Below are 19,609 nucleotides of genomic sequence, written 5' to 3'. Positions count from 1 at the left end.
ATATTCAAAAAAAAAAAAAAAAAAAAAAAGAGAAAAAGAAAAAGAAAATGAACCCAGTAAGTAAATGCACAGCAGTAATAGAAGATACTGTATTTGGTTGGTTGAAAGCAGATTGCTAACGAGTCCAGTTGGCCAGCCATAACCCGAAGTTATTTGCCAGAGTGAAGGGCACTTCTGGGGTCTGTCCTGTGTGGCAAAAGGGCAAGAAATTAACTCAAAACTGACCAGTAGTTTGGATATTTAATGGATGGGAGCACACTGTCAAAGAATGCAGCTACTTGCCATCATCTGAACATTACAAGGTGATAAGTTTAAAAAGTTGTATGGTTAATTCCAGGGTGATTTTATTTCATGGAGAGAAAACAAAAAACCCAACAATATCGTGATTTTCCTCATAGTAACTGGCATTTTCATTTCTCTTTTATCACATTATACAAAAAAAAAAAAAAAATCAACAGAAATGCACCAAAACATACCCCCATACCTCTTAAATTAGCAGACTTAAAACTTGAAGCAATATTTTGTTATATTTTGACTCAAACTCTATTTACAAATTAAATTGCACTTACAAAGATAGCAATATGTCTAATATGGTTGTAGGTTATTTCGCTTTATTGTGGTTTTATATCTCAATATAAAACTTTTAAAGCTTTCTTCAATAAAAATCATACTTTCTTTTGCAGTACATAATTCATTTACTCACTGGATTCCTGAACCAGTTTTCTCCTTTTGTGCTTTTCTGATTTTATTTTACAAATGGCATATACCTTCCAAGTAGGTACAATCAGACACTGTACTCATTATAAGAGACTCATTCATAAAAAGTGTTAAGAAACGAAATATTAGCAGTCTAATCCTTTGGTTCATCTTTCTAAAAAAAAAATTCAACTGATAAAATTTACAAATTGGTGGTAACTCTTCTTTTTGGCTAAAAACAAATCCACCAGGTAGATTACTGATTAAAATCCAACACTGCTTTAAAAGTACCACATTCTTAGTCTCATCTGACTGCTTGAGGACGTCACTGTGTGCAACTCGTTTGACATGACACAGGATACAGTAAGGCACAAGTGGATGGTAAAAGAGAAAACACTTTAGGACTCTTGCGCTTTTCTTCCTGCACAAATACTAAAATATGTACCGTTTCCATGATAAAATAACGAAAAAGAAATACACATTTTTTTTTGTTATGAAATACCTATACAAAAATTTTTAAAATTTACACCATCTGAGCTGCCAAAAAAGGTTTTAAAAAAGTATCAATTATTCCCCGTACATAAAACTCTCTCTCATCAGTAGGTCCAAGAGAAAAATGTCCCGGGCGCTTTACAGGAGGGAGGAGGACAAAAACAATTCCCCTTCCTGTGCTCCCTGACCCCAACATAAGACAACACCAAAGGTCAGATGTTTACAGTAGTGTATTCTACTTATCATGACAAACGACTGGAAGCTGGAGGAAAGGAAGCGCGCCTGGACCGCAGTAAGGCACATCCGTGGACAGAGCAGCAACCCCGGCAGGCGGCCTGGGGGTGGCGCGTGCCTCCCCGCCTTCCAGGGAAGACCAAGGACTGCGTGAGGCTCCTCCAGAGGGCACGGGAACATCTCAACAGCAGGGGGAGACACGGGAGGTAAAACCTGCAGGTGAAGTTCTATACAGAAGTGGTCACTCGGTCAATGGTGTGATTGACCTCGTTCTTGTTTGAATCCAGTCCTTTAGCAGCATTCCGGTCGTTCCGTAAATTCTCCACTGTCTTTTTCATATTCTTTAGCTCCCCAGGGTGTGGAGTGGCTCGCCTCAGAAGTGTTCTCTGCAAACAAACAGGGGAGTGAATGTTTTGCTTTTATGCCTTTACTCTTTCCAGCAGGCGGCTGGGAGGCAGTGGCCTCCTTACCTCTGAGGAGCTATGAGTTAGAGTGGGCGGGAGCACCTCCTCCTGCCCCACGAGTGTTTATCGGCTGCTTACCAGTAAGCACTTAAGGGAACATGAACGTGGCACGGGACTGGTCTAGTCAAGACTGAAGGATTACTTTCACAATAAAAGGGTACTTCGTAAAATGTGAAATTAGTGTAATATGAAAATAAAGTTCGATGAACAGCAAGAAAAAAAAAGATTAAGATGTTAGTGTGGGGTGCGGAGAAAGAAGATAAAGGGGTCAAAAACTTAAAATCCCTGAAATGTCCTATTACCCCAAGTGGTTCTGACTTCCTTCAACCCTGGAGGCATAGAAGTAGAAGGAAAAGGAAAGAGAGAGAGAGAGAGAGAGAGAGAGACAGACAGACAGACAGACAGACAGAAGGGCTTCTTTTCTTATTCCGCTGCTGTGTGTGTTATTTACATCACCCACTGGAGTTCACAGTCTTCTAATAAAGGCTATGGTGCTGGAAGTGAAGTGATATGGCAGGGGCAATCTTTAAAAAAATGTATTATTTGACATGTTACATGCCCTCTGGCTCATAAAACAGTATCTGTATCTTTTAAATGGACTGTCCAAGGAGTTTCAGGAGGAGCCTAAAGTACGTTAACACAAAACTGCCAGGGCACTGTTGGCGGCCATGAAGGAGCGGGTGAAATCATCCCCCTCCAACAAGGCAGGAGGAATCAGCTATGAGGAGTCATTTCTGTTCAAGTTATTTTTTCATGACTAATTCCTACTTTGCAATCCACTACTGTAAATGGATGAAGTCCCATTTGGTGACAGCTGGAATAACAAAGACTACAGACAGTAATTTAAAAACCACACATTGCTTTGGGGGCTGCAGGTACTCCCTCTCAGCTCTGCTTATGAAAATCTCAATTAGTGCAAGGAGTTTAAGCCAAAGTCAACTTGTAGTAAGATTTCGAGAGTTGTCACTGACTCCTGGAGATGTCAGCTGCCTGAGAGACATTTTCAAGTGTGAATGGAGTAAGGCTAAGTAGTACTTTCAGATCTCTTCTTGATTTTTGGATGAAAACTAGTAAATTAACCCAACTAATATCACAAGCACTCTGCCTAAAGGTGAAGGGAAGAATGGTTACGTGAAGAAGACACAGAAGCATGGCTCCACAGAAGGCAAGCTAAGTCACACTGCGAGATGTGAAGGGAGTCAATGTGGTACACCTATAAACGGGTGTGGGGAGGAGACTTCCTTCACCGAGAACAACAGACACAGAAAAAATTCCCCAACAATTTACTGCAGGCAAGAAGGGAAGCTATCACAAATAAAGAAAAAGAGTATACACTATTCAAACAAACAAACAAAAAACAGAGTTCCATTTGCTTTATATACATTTGGTGAATCAGTACCTAGAAGTATCTAGTTTTGCCTTCTAAATTTTTTTTTTTTACATGCTGAAGGCAAAGCAGAGAACAGTCAATTGGAAATTAAAAGAAATCCTTATTTTCCAGGTAGGCCATCAATTTCCACCTCCATACCGTTTCATTGTCTTCTTCGTCTTTCTCGTCTTCCAAAAATCGGATTGCACTGACTCTGTTCACGGCACGCTCATTCCAGGCCTCATCGGAGACATCATTCACCAAGCTTTCCAGAGCCCCACAGCGAGGCAGGTTCTCTATCACGACAAAGACGACATTAGCTGGGAAGTCGGTTCATGTGACTGGTAACTACTATGCAGTATTTAAAAAAATTTTAAACGAAAAGAAAAAAGTCTGGGATAGGGTTGCCCTTTCTTTTCAATGATGCATGATTCAATCTGAGATCATATAAAAGATCTGTTAAATTAAGGCTTAATATTTCATTAGAGAATGTCATCATAATTTGTAGAATCCTTTCTCACAATTCTTTTCTATACACTGACTTTGGGACACCAGTACTTTCCTCAGTAACACTTTCTGCCTTGTTTTTCCCCTGGGGTCTTAAAAGCTCTTCTAACAGGGCTGGGATTGGCAAGATGCTTTGGGGCCTTTCCACTTAGGGGACTCCTGTTCTCCCAGAGCACTCTAGGTCTCTTTTATAAAAACCAGCTCTCAGAAAAGGATTTTTATAGCAATTTGATGTTACTATGAATATTTTTTAAAACCACACGTAATTTACAACACAAAGGAACAATGACTCAAAACAACAGAATGGCTGCAACGCTGTTCCACATTGGTGTTCAGTACTAATCCTCTAAACCATCAGTTTGGATTTTAAGGGACTCTGTTAACTTTTTAAAAAGTATCTGTATTTTCAGCTTTAGCCACAGTTCAAACCCAAAAGGCTGTTTAAGGAATTTCAGATATGATAAGCAGGTGTGAGGGGTACGTTTTCTGCAAAGGTGCAGAGGAGCCTTCCCAGAGGAGACCCCCAGTGACCTCACCCAGGCTGGTCCGAGGAGTATATTAGACAAGTTACAGATGCATGTGGGAGTAAGAGGTCGTATGGATAGACATTAGCTCCTGTTCCTGTTAGTAGGAGCATGTGGCCATGTGAGTATTGTCCTTAAATTCACCTTGGCAAGTAGGTTCAGAAGGCAGCTGAGGAAGCAAGACACAGGTCAAAATCTTCTCTCCTGTGGCGTGATCTGTGTCCATCTGGAACGTGAGCAGAGGCTGGGACTGGTTGTCCGACAACCACAGAGCCTTCAGCTTCAAGGCGGTCAGGGATAAAGGCAGATGTAATAGCCTAATTTAAAACAAAAGGAGACATCAGGGTCTCAGATTTTATAATGACATCAATTCCTGTCAATACAGACTGAATAAAAACATTACAAAGAACCTCCTGGGATCGGGTTCAACATGGAACAAGATGTTAGTGTTTATAATAAGATCCTTGACGTATTCTTTGTGAGCAGACTCCTCAGTTCAGTCACTGGGCTTCCCTCTTCTGCCGTCATCTTTCTTATTAGCTCCTCTGGCCATGGGGCAAAACATGAGGAAATTACGGAACACATGAGTCAAGTCTTGCACTAGGAGGTTTCGATTTAAAGAGAAAAAAAGCCAGAGTAATTGTGGAAGAACCCAGAAGCAGCAGTTTTTACTGAGTCAATGGCAACAGCCTCACCGACGATTACCTGTTTCCAGTAGCACCTGGCAAATCAAGACGACAGGAAGGAGATGCCTGGGATGTTGAAGAGTTTAAGTGGCAATTCAAATAAAGATTAAAAAGTTTTTCTCTTGGATTGCATTTCTCTAGGGAGCTTATTTTTAGGTATCAATTTCAAACATGTATCTTCCAGGTTCTAGAAGCTCCCACTTCCCAGACTCCTATGTGATAATTAATGTCCACTTCACATTGTTTCAGTTTCAAATGAGATCGTATATATTAAAACACTTTAAAAATTGTAATGTGACACCTGAAGATTAATTTTATATTTATGTTCACACAAATGTCTGACACAGTGTCTACACTCAATTAACTCTATTTAGCAAAGATCCGCACCAGGAATCATACGTACTTGGTACTTGCCAAAGATTACTTTAGTGCAGTGGTTCTTAACCAGGGGCACTTCTGCCCCTAGGGATAGCTAGCAGTGTCTGCAGACATTTTTGGGAGGTGCTGCTGGCATCTAGAGGGTAGAGGCTGAGGATATTGCTATACATCTCATAATGCACAGGACAGCCCTGACAACAGAGAATTATCAGGACCAAGATGCTAACAGTGCGAGGGGTGAAAAGGCTGCTTTAGTGAAAACCAATGCTTTAACACACGCCTACTGGTGCATGATGAAAATAACCAAACCTCTGTTAGGTACCAGAAACTTCTGGTGCAAAGAAGCTAAGGTTGTATTTGATAAGGTATTTTTACTCTGAGGATGTCTCTATGTATTAAATTACAATCTTGGCAGGGTCTTCATAAGCTGGACAATAATGAGGTGACTGCATTCTGAGGACTCCAAGATGAGGAACATTTTCTTAAAAGAAATCCCTGGCTCAGTAATACCATCAGAAATTCTATGACAGCACATATTGCTGGGGTTCTTTCTTTTATGAAATTGCACACCTATCTCCAGTTAACACATGTGGGGGGATCTACCTACACATCTTGCCAACAGATTAATGCTGCATTTTCAGACATAGATGCCATTCTGAATTGACAGGCTTATGGAAAATTAATGCGAACTCTATGTAGAGATATGAAGAGAAGTTGCACTCCGATATTATAAAACTATCTAAATAAAATGTAAGCACAGACTGGTTAAGTTACTTTAACAAATGAAGTGAAAATGATCAAAGAATGCATCGAGAGTGTTAACAACGGATGTATTATTGACAAACTTTTCACAAGAAAAATGTATGTGTTTCACATGATATTTACAATATACCAGTCATGCAGGCGACAATATAGTTTCTTTTCCTAACAATTAGTCCAGCAAAGGCTGGTCCATCCCACACGTATGTACTGGGTGCAGTACTAAGTCAGTGGAATTGTACCTCAGCGTGAATGCATCCATGAGATCTGCTTACGTTAAAGTACCCATGAATGGGGCGCCTGGGGGGCTCAGTTGGTTGAGTGTCCAACTTCGGCTCAGGTCATGGTTTCACAGCTTGTGGGTTTGAGCCCCGCACCAGGCTGTGCTCTGACAGCATGCAGCCTGCTTCAGATTCTCTGTCTCCCTCTCTCTCTGCCCCTCTCTTGCTCACTTGCTCTCTCCCCCTCTCAAAAACAGACATTAAAAAAAGTCTCTATGTATTGTACACTACAAAATTTCACTAATAAGGGCCAAACTGACTGAGAAAGAAATACGAACTTTTAAATCCCAGAATCCACCAAGGGGAGTGATGGGCTTATACCATGAAGGACGCCCAAGGGGATCCAAGGAAGCAGAGGCTTTACAGCTCTACTTACTGTCTTGAGGTGCTGGGTCTATGAAGGAGACAGAAAGTGAAATCTCTTCTGCTTATGCAACAAATTATTCTTGCCTCTGCCCAAAGGTTGTCACACATACACTCAAATGCAAGGAAGTTAAAGACAGGAGACATGTATTTGCCTGGCCTGGTGACAGGGATTTTAAGACTACCCTAACATACTGTGAAAGCTTCAAGTACCTCAAAGTCTTTCATTTTACTACTAACAAAAGGATAATTCTTTTGAATGTCTGTTCCTACTTCTTTAGAAATGTTTCAAGTTTTAGGGTCTAGGCACGATATCTACAGTTAGTGCCTCTAAATTTCTTAATCATGAGGGCATAAAGGAAAAAAAATTAAGATTTTAAAACTGGCACAAAACACAGATACTCAAACATGGTCATCATACCTTTTTATTAATGTTTGTTTGTTTTGAGAAATAGAGTATAAGTGGGGGAGGGGCGCGGGGGGGAGGGACAGAGGATCTGAAGCAGGCTCTGTGCTGACAGCAGCGAGCCCAATGCAGGGCTTGAACTTACAAACTGTGAGATCATGACCTGAGCTGAAGCTGGATCCTGGAGCCCCTGGAGCCCCTGGAGCCCCTGGTCATTGTACCTTCTTAGAAGAATAACTGGCTTTGCAGCTAAGTACTAAACCAAAGGTATAAATAAAAGGCTAAACAGAGCATCAATAATAAATAACAGCTTGTAAGGATGACAAATCATGGTAAAAGCTGAAATAAATTACTAGACTCTACAATAACAGATCTTATAATGACATTCAACCAAGCCATGTAAGATTAGTGACTTGTCTAGAACACCAGTTTCCCTGTGAAATATCAGAGTGCCAGCTTGAACATGGCTGTTGCCAGCCGAGCACACACCACACATGAGCTTGTTGGCAAGCGTCCCAGGGAGGGTGTTTCAGAGTTTCAAAGACAAAAAGGAAAAAAAGGGGGCACCTGGGTGGCTCAGTCCATTAAGTGGCAACTTGGGCTCAGGTCATAATCTCACAGCTCATGAGTTCGAGCCCCATGTCAGGGTCTGTGCTGGCAGCTCAGAGCCTGGAGCCTGCTTTGGATTCTGTGTCTCCCTCTCTCTCTGCCCCTCCCCTGATGGTGCGCTATCTCTGTCTCTCAAAAATAAATAAACGTTAAAAAAAAACTTTTTTAAAAAGAAAAAGAAAAAAGCTCTTTTTCAGAGATCCTCACACCCTGCCCCATGTGTGTGTGTGTGTGTGTGTGTGTGTGTGTGTGTGTGTGTGTGTATTCTTGCTTTCCAGAGGAGTTAATAATACATTTTTGGTTTATTCTGGTACCTTCTGTACTCTGCAGAATCAACACAAGAAACCACTGTCCTATTTGTCCACATCTCTGTGTTTTATTTAGGACCCCATCCCCCCAAAATAAAAAGCCTGTGGTTACTATTTACATCAATGGTACAAGGACTAAAGCAAACGAATAACCACACCATGAGCCAAGCCTCTCATTTCCAGTTAAATCCACGACCAATCAACCTGAAGTGACCTTCCCTATCTCTGCACTACTGTAGCGACTGCACTGTCAAGTTTGACAAAAACATGGTTAGACTGGTTAATTTAATATTGACTTAACCTATCGTTGCATACGTCTTACAATGGAATGTTTCATCTTTTACCTCCTGCTGGAATTTTTAGTTTTAAGCAGAGTTTCCAAAAATGTTTAAAGATACACAGAACATAATCGGTAGGAAAATGTAACTGAAATATCTAAAGGGCAAGCCCCCTGTGACCTCAGGGCTCCACCCCTCCTCTAGGGGAACTGGTATTGATGTTTGGGTGTACTGCACAGATATGTTGTTTTAAAAACAAAAATGAGAGTACTACGTATGCCCAACAGTTGCTCTTTTTACTCAGTACCATGGGCCTCCTGTGTCACTACACAGAGAGATCATCTCATCCTTTTAAGTGCTTAGTACTCCACGGTATAACCACACTGCCGGGTTGTGTTTTGTCTTTTAATATTTCTTCCCAGCTTTACTGAGCTATAATTGCCATGAACACTGTGCAACTTTAAGGTGTACCTGGGATGATTTGATACACTCATATATTCCCCAGGGACTTACCACAGTAGGGTTAATTAACACCTCCATCCAGTTGCATAACTACCACCTTGTGTGCGTGTGCATGTGTGTGTGTGTGTGTGCGTGTAGTGAGAACATTTAAGATCTGCTCTCTTAGCAACTTTCAAGGATATAATACAGTATTATTAAATGCAGTCCCCATGATAGACACCAGGTCCCCAGAAATTATTCATCTTATAACTGGGAATTTGTACTCACTTATCAACACCTCCCTTCCTCCCCTACCCCTAGCCTCTGATGACCTCCATGCTACTCTCTATTTCTATGAGTTCAGCTGTTTTTAGATTTCACATGTGAGATCATATAGTATTTGTCTTTTTCTGTCTGACTTATTTCACTTAGCATAACGCCCTCAAAGTCCATCCATGTCATAAATAGCATGATTTCCTTCCTTCTCACTTCTTTATCCATTCATCTGCTGACAGTGTTTAGGTTGGTTCCATATCTTGGCTACTGTGACTCATGCTGCAATGAACATGGGGGTGCAGATATGTCTTCGATATCCCGTTTTCATTTCCCTTGGACATACATCAGAATGGGATGGCCAGATCATAGGGTAGTTCCTCTATGTTTTGAGGAACCTCCACACTGCCTTCCCTAGTGGTTGCACCAATCTGCATTCCCATCAATGGAGCAAGAGGGTTCCCCTGTCTCCAAGTCCTTACCAACACTTGTTACCTCTTGTCTTATTGATAACAGCCATTCTAACAACTGTGAGGTAATGTTTTAGTATTTTTGAATTTTTTAATGTTTATTTTGAGAGAGAGAGACAGAACATGAGCAGGGCAGGGGCAGAGAGAGAAAGAGATTGGGAGACAGAACCCAAAGCAGGTTCCAGGCTCTGAGCTGTCAGCACAGAGCCCGACATGGGGCTTGAACCCACAAACCGTGAGATTACGACTTGAGCCAAAGTCGGACGCTTAACTGACTGAGCCACCCAGGTACCCCTGTTTTAGTATTTTTAAATTTAATTTTTTGGATTATAAAATTCAAAGGTACAAACTATTCCCCCACTGACCTCCACTGTTTCTAGTATTTTAGTATTCTTCCTCAGAGATCCTCAAAATACCAGAGATATTGGGTAGTTGGTGGACAGTCCTGTGGCAAAGAGTAAGAATTAAGGAAATGTGTATTCTGTGTCCATGGGTAGCTGATGATAAAAGGCATCTTCTCTGTTACTGTACAAGATTGGATACTTAGTTTCCCAGTGGCATTTTATAGTTATTCCATCAAACTTGTCAAAGAAAGTTTGTGGAAACTAACATGCAGTCTCTGTGCCATTTGCTTTTTTATATGCTTGAGAGAAGAGGCAAAAACTTCTGTCCTATGTGGCATGATTTCCCATGGTGTAACGTTTCTGCAAGCTGAAAAGCTGACATTGTAGCCTTTTTTTTTATTAGTTTCTATACTAATACTTAAAATAAGTAGTAATTAAATATTTTAATAGGTTTAAAATTTGGTTATGAATCCATATATACATGGGCTAAAAGACACACTTCACTGACTCAGCCGACAGCTATGTAAGTGCACTTTTTAATGAGGTTTTCTCCACCCCAGCCCAAACATAATAAAAATTTAACTTTCCCTCCTGAGAACTAGAGAATAGAGCCTTCACTCCTGTGAAGAGCAGTTTTTAGACATGAGAGCCATCATTCTGCTCAAGAATTAGCGATGTAAATTCATGCTCGCCAGCGTGACAAGAATCCGGGAAGGTTTGGAGTCACCGAGTTCCTGCTGCTGGAGGTGGGGGAAGAACCACCCTTCCCAAGCTCTACACTGTGCGTGGGACTCAGTCCAGCAGAAAGTCAACATTCAACTCAAATTAATCCCGAGTCTCCAGTAACCGGTCAGTGGTCTTAAGAATCTATCAAGATGTCCTGAAAGCCTTAACTTGAAAACGGTGAGCATTCCCTGAGGCCTACTGTGTCCTGCAATTTATTAGCACCATTATCTACAATGGATTAGCCAGAATGAAAAATAGTGGCTTGTGCCTGACCTCAGTGACTAGCTAATCAGCACTTAGCACACCATCCTCCAAACACTCTTCAGACTGCTGCTATCTACCATTCAGAATTGGTGATCATTTTCCCCTGGCTGAGCACTTTTTCTCCCATCTAACTATGTAATACTCAAAAGCATTTTTTAAATTCCTTTGGTGATGAAGCCTGTGACACGAGGCATTTCGCAGTGGCCTACTATTCACTCTACAAAACTAACATTTTTAACATTTTCATTTGGGCGACAAGAATTTACCAGGCTTTTATTGTTAAGTACCAGGCACTGTGCAGGGATAAATGGCACAGTGACGCAGGTGCCACATTTAACTTCAGGCACTATTAGGTTTAGATGGTTACACACACATTTATCATACGGTGCTGAGTGCTATGTCAGGGAGAATTGAAAAAAAAAAAAAAAAAAAAAAAAAAGCAGGCTCCAAGAGAAGAAGGCTCCCTGGTGAAAATGAAAGCATGAGTGATGAGGGATACAAGTGGGAGCCAGAGAAGGGGGTCCCAGCTAGAAAGAGTAGCTGGTCTAGGCTCAGGGGAAAGAAAGCACGTGTACCATCCGAGGTGATCAAACTAGTACAGAATGACTGAAACAAATGTGTATTTTACAAAGGTGAAGAGAAGGCATATTCCAGAAACCAGTGAGCAGTCCACCATGACCTCTGACCCCAGAACTTGAGAAATGCACTGCTGTGACCTTGGGGACACTCGTCAGGTGGCTCTTCACTTTATCACAGACGATGGATCACTTGGTGATTCTGACATTAGCTGTGTTATCCTTTGGCCGGAAAAGCATCCCTGGATACAATTTTATTTACAATTTCAGGGGGTTCAGAATCACCAGCAGAGCACATCAAGATCCCTGGTTCAAATCTCGTTCAAACTCATTCAAGCTCATTCTTCAGATGAGGAAACTCAGAGGCTCACGATGACATACAAAAGCTAGCTATAAAAGCTGAAGTAAAACCGAAGTATCCCAGGTCTCAGACAGTGCTGTTTCCCTTACATCACCATACTGCTGTTCTGAGAAGCATTTCCACAAAAGTGTCCACTTCAACTTCAAAGTGCCCCACGCTTAGGCTGTCCCTCATCTGTCCAATGATCCATTGTCCCTGCTCTCAGACTAACAACTTCCTGGGCCCTGGGTCATTCGACTCATCGGTATATATTCTAGAAGACGGTGCAAAGGCAAGATGGCAAGGGTTGGGGTGCATGAACATTTGGTTCTTTTTCTCAAATAAAGCAAACCAGGACATGCTTACCTGTTCCCTGCCACATCTAGGACATGAAGCTCTGTTGCCTGGGACACCTCTGCAGGTATCCGAGTCAGTCTATTGTCACGCACACAGAACACGGTGAGGCTGCAGCACCCGCCAATCTACAATGAGAAAGAAAATACAGGCCTTTTTTCCAGGTTTTTTTGGAAGATGGTGGTGTGAGTGGAGTATCTTGTTTATCAAATGGCATGAGAAGGATGCATAAAATGACACTGATGACCAACTATGATTAATTTAAATCATACAAAGTACTAAGTAGTCCAATAAGGTCCTAAAAATCTCTGCAATACATGAAACTCAGAGTCTAAATTAAATCACGAAAAGAAACAGGACGGTTCAAAACTTACACTCTGAAATGCAAGTCATTTTCCACTGCTATCTAATGCAACCGCGTCTTTTAAATATGTTAACTAAGCCACACAGGTCCAAACAATTATTGTTCGGTAATATGGGAGACTGAAAATTCTAAGTTTCAAAAATAAGGCCAAGGATGATCCATATACACCCCTCTGAAGACCTGCCCATTATATTAAATTTAGTATTCCCAGTGTTCCAGTTCATTTAAGAAACAGAGAGAGAGAGAGAGAGAGAGAGAGAGAGAGAGAGGAGAGAGAAAGAGAGGAAGGGAGGGAGGGGGGAAAAAAAGACACCTGATAGATGACACAGTACACTAATTTGCACCATACATCTTTTAATAGCTTTTGGTTATTCACAACTTAGTTTGGTAAATTCATTATTCGTTTTCCTTTGACAACTGCAAAATCAACACTATTTTAGCAAAAATTGAATTTGGTAAATACATACATTAATCTGGTAAAACTAATGTGGGTAGAAGTGTATCACTATCTGTATCCACACCAAATTTGATTACCATTTATTTTTAAAGTAAGCGATTCAAAGGTAATTGAGCTTTGCTTGGATCTAGTCTTCAAAAAAGAAAAGAAGCACCAAAGAATTCAATCATCCTCTTGAACAAATTGGCTCTGGTTCCTATGGTCAGGAAAGCTGGACCAAGAGGGTGGAAACACAACTTGATCTCAGACACAACAACATTCAGGACTCCATACAGAACTACATTCTCCCTGTACTCGCTATCCTCACCCAGGGCGGCTGCAAGAAAAGGCTCATGAAGGAACCTATTGATGTCTCTCAAACACATGGAAAAATACTCCACAGCCTCCCACTTGAGGAGGGGCAAGAGACTTGCATCTTCAGTAATAGCTGAACAACAACATGTGTTGTGTGTATGGATGTATCTTAAAGAGAAGAAGGCATATTTATGAAATTGCTACATAATTATCTTCATGAACAATCTTATCATGGCTTCCCTTAGGAGTTCATATAAAGACGTTGAGATAATACATTTAACCACAGTATTTAACCAGAGCGGATGTAAAAGAAAAATAAACATAAGGAAACATGAAAATCCGTCTAAAATGGAAAACACCCAGATATGTAGAAAGACTTCTAGTTTGTCCCCATTCTTTCTCAGTGTTCACATTTCCCATCCCAGCAAAACTGGTGCTTTCACTGTCCTCTAAAATACATCATTTTAGGGGCACCCGGAGGGCTCAGTCAGTTAAGCGTCTGACTCTTGATTTTGGCTCAGGTCATAATCTCACGGTTCATGGGATTGAGCCCTGTGTAGGGCTCTGTGCTGACAAGTGTGCATTCTGCTTGGAATTCTCTCTCTCCCTCTCTCTCAGCCCCTCCCCTACTTGCTCTCTGTGTCCCTCTGTCCCTCCCCTGCTTGCACTCTCTCACACTTTCTCTCTGTCTCTCAAAATAAATAATTTTTAAAAATAACAAAATAAAAATAAAATCCATCATTTGGGTCCCACTGTTTCCTATAGAAATGTTCTTATTTTTTCTGTCCTTCTAAATCTTATCAATCATCCAATATTAGCTAAACATCCTCTACATCATCATGTCTTCCCAAAACCCACCGGTCCGTACCAATACAGCACTCTCTGTGTTTCTTTCATTAATTATGGTCTATACAGGCCCTCTGACAGATTGTTTCACCAAGCTTTATAATTTGTGCATGTACATAAAACCAGGGTGCTTGGCAAGTACCGTACCCATCCCATCTACCTACCAACTTTTCTCATTTAGACATGTTTATACAGTTAATGTTTATTTGTTTACTAACTAGTGAAAGGCTGCTGCTTCAAGTTAGTGCCTGCTTCTATGTGTAGCAATGAAAGCCAAACAACTCTTGTTTTCTCTAGAAAACACTAGTGTCCTCTTAGCTTCTATAAATATAGGGCCCCCATATCATGTCCTAAAAGAGGGGTGCAACAGGATCTTTGAGGGGCTTGGCATTCTTCCCTCCCTTGAGGAAGGGAATCAATCATCAGTTTTACTCAGATGCCCAGGAATACTATGCAAGGATTCAAAACTGTGAATCTTCTGAGGATTGACATGATTAGATTCTCTCTGATAAACTGAGATGAGCCCAAAAGAGATCTACTCATGGGCAGGAATACCCAAGCCCCTCGTGGAAGGGAACCCCCCGTGGCCCTGCTCCATGTGGAGGGGTATCTGCACTGGGGTGGGCCTGTGTGCCATGTGGAAGGTCTTCCAGATCAGCCTGAGGCTGAGGCTGGACACCCCTCAACCTTACGATCCTGGCCTGGCTTTGAAGACATAAGATTTGTCCGTACTGCAGGGAGCCAAAGCAGATGATATCAGTTATTCACATACACAACCCTCACAGTGGCAAAATAAAACTACTGGAGCAGTGTACAGAGCTGAAACTGCATCCTAATTTGGGACGCTTTGTCGTGAAGCTGTCCACTGCTCCAGCCACCTGTAGGATATCTGTTTGGGGGCCCTAATACTACACCATGTGAACGTTTTCAATCTGTACCATGTACATATATTGTCTGTTACAAAAATTAATTAACTAATTGCAATGGGTCAGAGAGGGCTCTAATCGTTGTTAGAGCAATAAAAGTTTTGGACAAGTAAACACTCAAGTATTTGGGGGGAAATAGTGTCAACTTCCACTGGAGTGTGGGAGCTGTCTCCTGTGCTTATAGTCTATTTATTTTTTCTTTTTCCTGTCCCATTCTAATCTTATACCCATTTGAGACCTCAAGGGGTGGAAAGCAATTGTATTCAAGAGCCTTCTAGGCACTCTGGGTTGTCACCGCGGGCAGAGTGACCTCCTGATCTCCATTGTCTAAGGTTTTCTGAAAACAATGCCAACAAAGAGCAAGTGTTATTACAGAGCGTGCTGGGGATGCCTTCATCACCCTCAGAGGCACATGCTGTCCCAGGCAAACAGTCACACAGAGACCTCTTTCCAAATCAGCCAGGAAGGCATGCCACGAACCTTTGGCTTTTAGAAAAAATTGTTAAGCAGTAAAAACCATAACTCAAAAGGCACAGTTCTTTATAGACCTTAGGGAGGGAAGTGGTGCCATGGAGTGGATGCTTTGAGATCACACAGACCTGGGCTGGAATCTAGCTTCCGTCATGTGTTCTGTGGTCTTTAACCAAAAGTAACAATCAGGGCTAAACTGAATGAAACCACAAATAAAATTTAGCACCTATCATAGAACCTGGACTAGTAAATGTGGCTGGCAAATAAACATGAGCGTTACGGTCTTTTCAAGAAGCGAAAGCCCCAGATCCAAATAGCGAGTGCAGACAACACTGACGTACTAAGTTGCTGGAAGTGTACCGATGCTGGTGAGCTCTCCCCAGAACACACTTGAGCTTCAAACTCTCTCCCTCAACCACGTACCACAGCAACAGAATGTCACCGTGATAAATACACCATGACTGTAATGCCAGTGAAGCACTAACATGAGCTCAGTATTGCGTTATACATATTGTTCATATGTATTTCTGCTTTCTCTCTTGGGCTCAGGAGGCAGAGTTTGCAGGGTCCTTAGTGGTCACTGGGATGAAATGCCTGTGTCATTGAGGAATTCTGGGAAGCAGGGTCACTGTTTAAATAACTTATTACCAGTTACGTAGGAAGCTGGTATTTTTAAACTTCCTCAAACCACATAATAGTACCTTCCCAGAATACAAGGGGTTGGACTTGGAGAACTACAGAATGTAGCTGAGAACCTCTGTTTCGCTGTTTCGTGTCTCTTAACTGCAGATATTTTCCTTCCCTGTTTGGATCCGATATAATCCATCTGAAGGAGATGGGACCTGCACTTCACCAAGCAAACCTTTAGCCAGGTCAGCCTTCACTACATATTAACTACTACCTACAGGTGACATGACTCTAGAGGAGATAATCACATTCAGAGATTCAAAGTGAAAGCCTCTATTAGTCACCCTTGGTCTACCTATATTCCACTTTCTGAATGCCTGCCCTAAGTGTGAAGAAACTTTCATTTTCCTTCAGTATCTGCCTGTTAACATTCTATGTAACAGAATGGAGCCCACATTTCACTGGCAAAAAGGAAAATGTACAATAAGCAAAATCTGGTCAAAATATAACTTGAGCTGTAATAATATGCGTAATTTAGAAACCAAAGACTGTTTTTATCTTTCCCATCATCATCTGTGGCATATTATTTGAATGTTCCTATTTCATAAATATTTTGGAAATCATGTGGCTTTGGGACTTCCTGAATTATTGGGCCACTGACATCAAAATATCCACTAATAGCTATGGCATTCTTATTTTCTAATTATAAAACAGTAAGTTACGTTGACTGGAAAATAAAAACCATACACACACACACACACACACACACACACAAGCACAATGAAAAAAAATAGATCAAATTCTATCACAAAGGGACAATCAGTATGAACATTTTGAAGTACAATCTTTTAGTAGTATTGCCATATACTTGATTATGTATATACACTTCAACAAAATTAGGACCAACGCTCGATCTTCAGCACCTCAGTTTACATATGACACCAAGAACGTCTTCCCACGTCATTATGCTTCTAAAAGGATTTTTACTGATTACGTAAGTATTTCATTTGCCAGCAGTCTCACAGATCACTGCGCAAAGCTCCCACATTAGACATGGCTAGTTGGTTCTGCCATTTCTTCCCCGTGTAACCTTGGGTGAATTCCTTACACTGAGTCTCACTTTCACAGTCTCTTGGATGTGGATCACGATTCACCCACACTTCATAAAACTGCTGTGAAAATCAGACAAAAATATGCAGGAAATCCCTCAACACAGCGCCTGGCACAGGTTAGCTGCCCCTGTACGTGCTTGGCGTGGCACATGTCACCTATGAGCCTCTACGTATGTGAGAAATCTTCTTGGGCGTGATTTTAATGTGTGTCCATAATTGTTTTCTTAGGGCAAAGCCCTAGAAGTAGCATTCCAGAATCAATGGGTATGAATACTCTTAAAGGTTTTCCTATTACTTTACTCCCTTCCAGAGAACCTGTAATAAGTTATCCTTCTAGGACAATATACATTTTCCCATGCCCTCACCAACATTTGGTATCCTTATTATTTTTTTTAATCTTGAAATAAGATAGGTCAAAAAGCTTCCACTAACCTTTCTGTGAATACTGATGAGGCTAAAAATTTTTTCACATGCATAGCCATTTCTATTTTTAATTCTCTGAATCACTTATTGTTTCTTATGATGGGTTATTTGCTTTTATTTTTGTCTGCTTTTTTCCTAGCGGGACTATCTTTTTTCTCAATGATCTGGAAGGATTTCAAGCAAAGTAAGGAGAGACCTCCCTCGGTTGTGATGTTATAAATGTCCCCTTGCCCCCAGGCTGACTTTACCTTCTTGACCATCAGAAATCTAATTTTCACATAGACACATCAATCAGTTGTCTCTTTTACAACCTACTTCCTCTTTCAAGTTTAGGAATGCCTTCTCCATTTTGATATCCAATAACCAACTATATTTTATTCTAGTATTTTTAGGTTTTATCTTATCTCTTTTATTTATGAATAATCAATTTCAGAATATGATGGAAGCTTACATTAAATTAAATGGTAGTAAGAAGACAGAAAACTATCCACAAAAATGAACTGTCAGCACAGATACTTATGAAAATCACAACAATATGTATGGGTAATTAATGTTGAGAGATTGCCTCATTTAAAAAAAGGGGGAAAAAAATCTCTGATGAATGATCTGCCAATCCTATCTTGTCTCATGTGACTGTAGACATATGATGGAGTCAAGATCACTTTCATTTTTTCCTGATGGAGACCAAAGACTGGATTCTAAGCTTGGACACATGTTCAATTTCTTCTGGCCAGGATCTCTTTAGCTGGGGCAGGTTGTTTAAAGGTACGATTTGGCTGGGAAATGTTATAAAGTTGCTGACTCTCTTTCATCATACCCACGATCGCACATAAACCAACTCCCTGTCTGCCCATGATCATGTAACACAGTCTCTTCTTCAAAAACATGAGCTTTTTAGGGAGACTTCTTTTCCCAGAAGCGTTCATACTTCTACAACAGGATGAGAAATGAAAGACACAAATAAGTTGCTGAAAAAATCGGAAGCATGCTACATGTAGCAAATAAAGCACATCTAGCCTTTCCACTAGAGAGAGAATTGTGGCAACAAACCGGAATTTAGTGAAGACACATGAGCTGCCACGTTACACCTTTCAGAATTTCTCAATAACTTAAAACGTAACTCACAGATAAGCATTCTTTTGAGAGAGAATAGTTTGAACAAATCTGACAAACACATAACAAAATAAGGTTCCAGGCCATGCAGTCATTTTGAAAAAAAAAACAACCTGAGTTTAGAGGAAAATGTACAATATTTACAATGAGGAACACACAAAGCAGTCAGTCGATTTGAATCTTCATGCATTTAAAAAGCAAAATGGAAGTTAGAGATGCAACTGTGGTCTGAACAATACTTACAAGATAACAAGTTTACCCGACTTTTCTAAATTTCCAAGCAGCTAACAATTAAGAAAATAAGAGACATTCATTGATTTGCAAGTGTTTACTACAAATAACACCACAAAACACAAACAGAATCTATTATTGTGACCCACAGTACAAACATTTTCCCCTCATTTGGGAAAAAAACAAAATACAAATAAATGCTGCAAAAGACTAAGGAGCTGTGCTATACAAAACTGACGATATACAATAATATCAAATTAAAGAAAGACAAAAAATAGGAAGAACCACACGGCACACCAGACCAATAGCAATTAAAACAATTATGGATTTTTGGCATGTACATTGAATCGGTCAGCATTGCAGTTTAGATAGGTCATGCATGCAACTTCATTGTTCAAGAGAAAGCAGTCAAGTTTTGGAAGGGAAGACTCCAATCAGGAAAGTATAGGATATGATCAAATGGTATCAAGCTTGGAGGCAGAGCAAGTGCACAAGGCCCATCCCTTCTGTCACCCACCCGGTCACACACACACACACACACACTCACGGTCACAGGGCCTACCACACTCACTGCACAGAGACTCATGGTGCAGTGGTGCTGCCC

At 40.9% G+C, this 19,609-nt stretch overlaps 1 protein-coding gene across 3 annotated transcripts in view; it reads right to left on the bottom strand.

Moving 5' to 3' along the window:
• Positions 1-327: 327 nt before the first annotated feature.
• LRRC1 (leucine rich repeat containing 1) overlaps positions 328-19,609 on the bottom strand; it is a 133,924-nt gene continuing 114,642 nt past the window's right edge. For all 3 annotated transcript variants that reach the window (XM_060615767.2, XM_060615768.2, XM_060615769.3), the window contains 4 exons: positions 12,154-12,269; positions 4,431-4,603; positions 3,415-3,551; positions 328-1,808 (listed from right to left, as the gene is read on the bottom strand). In XM_060615767.2, the coding sequence (XP_060471750.1) occupies positions 1,650-1,808; positions 3,415-3,551; positions 4,431-4,603; positions 12,154-12,269 (585 nt within the window). In that variant the 3' untranslated portion in view covers positions 328-1,649. The remainder of the gene's footprint in view (positions 1,809-3,414; positions 3,552-4,430; positions 4,604-12,153; positions 12,270-19,609) is intronic.

This window comes from Panthera onca, chromosome B2 (genome assembly GCF_046562875.1).
Source record: "Panthera onca isolate mPanOnc1 chromosome B2, mPanOnc1 haplotype 2, whole genome shotgun sequence".
Classification (NCBI taxonomy): Eukaryota; Metazoa; Chordata; class Mammalia; order Carnivora; family Felidae; genus Panthera; species Panthera onca.
Note: the sequence above shows the minus strand (reverse complement) of the source record. Positions and strands in the feature narration are given on the sequence as shown.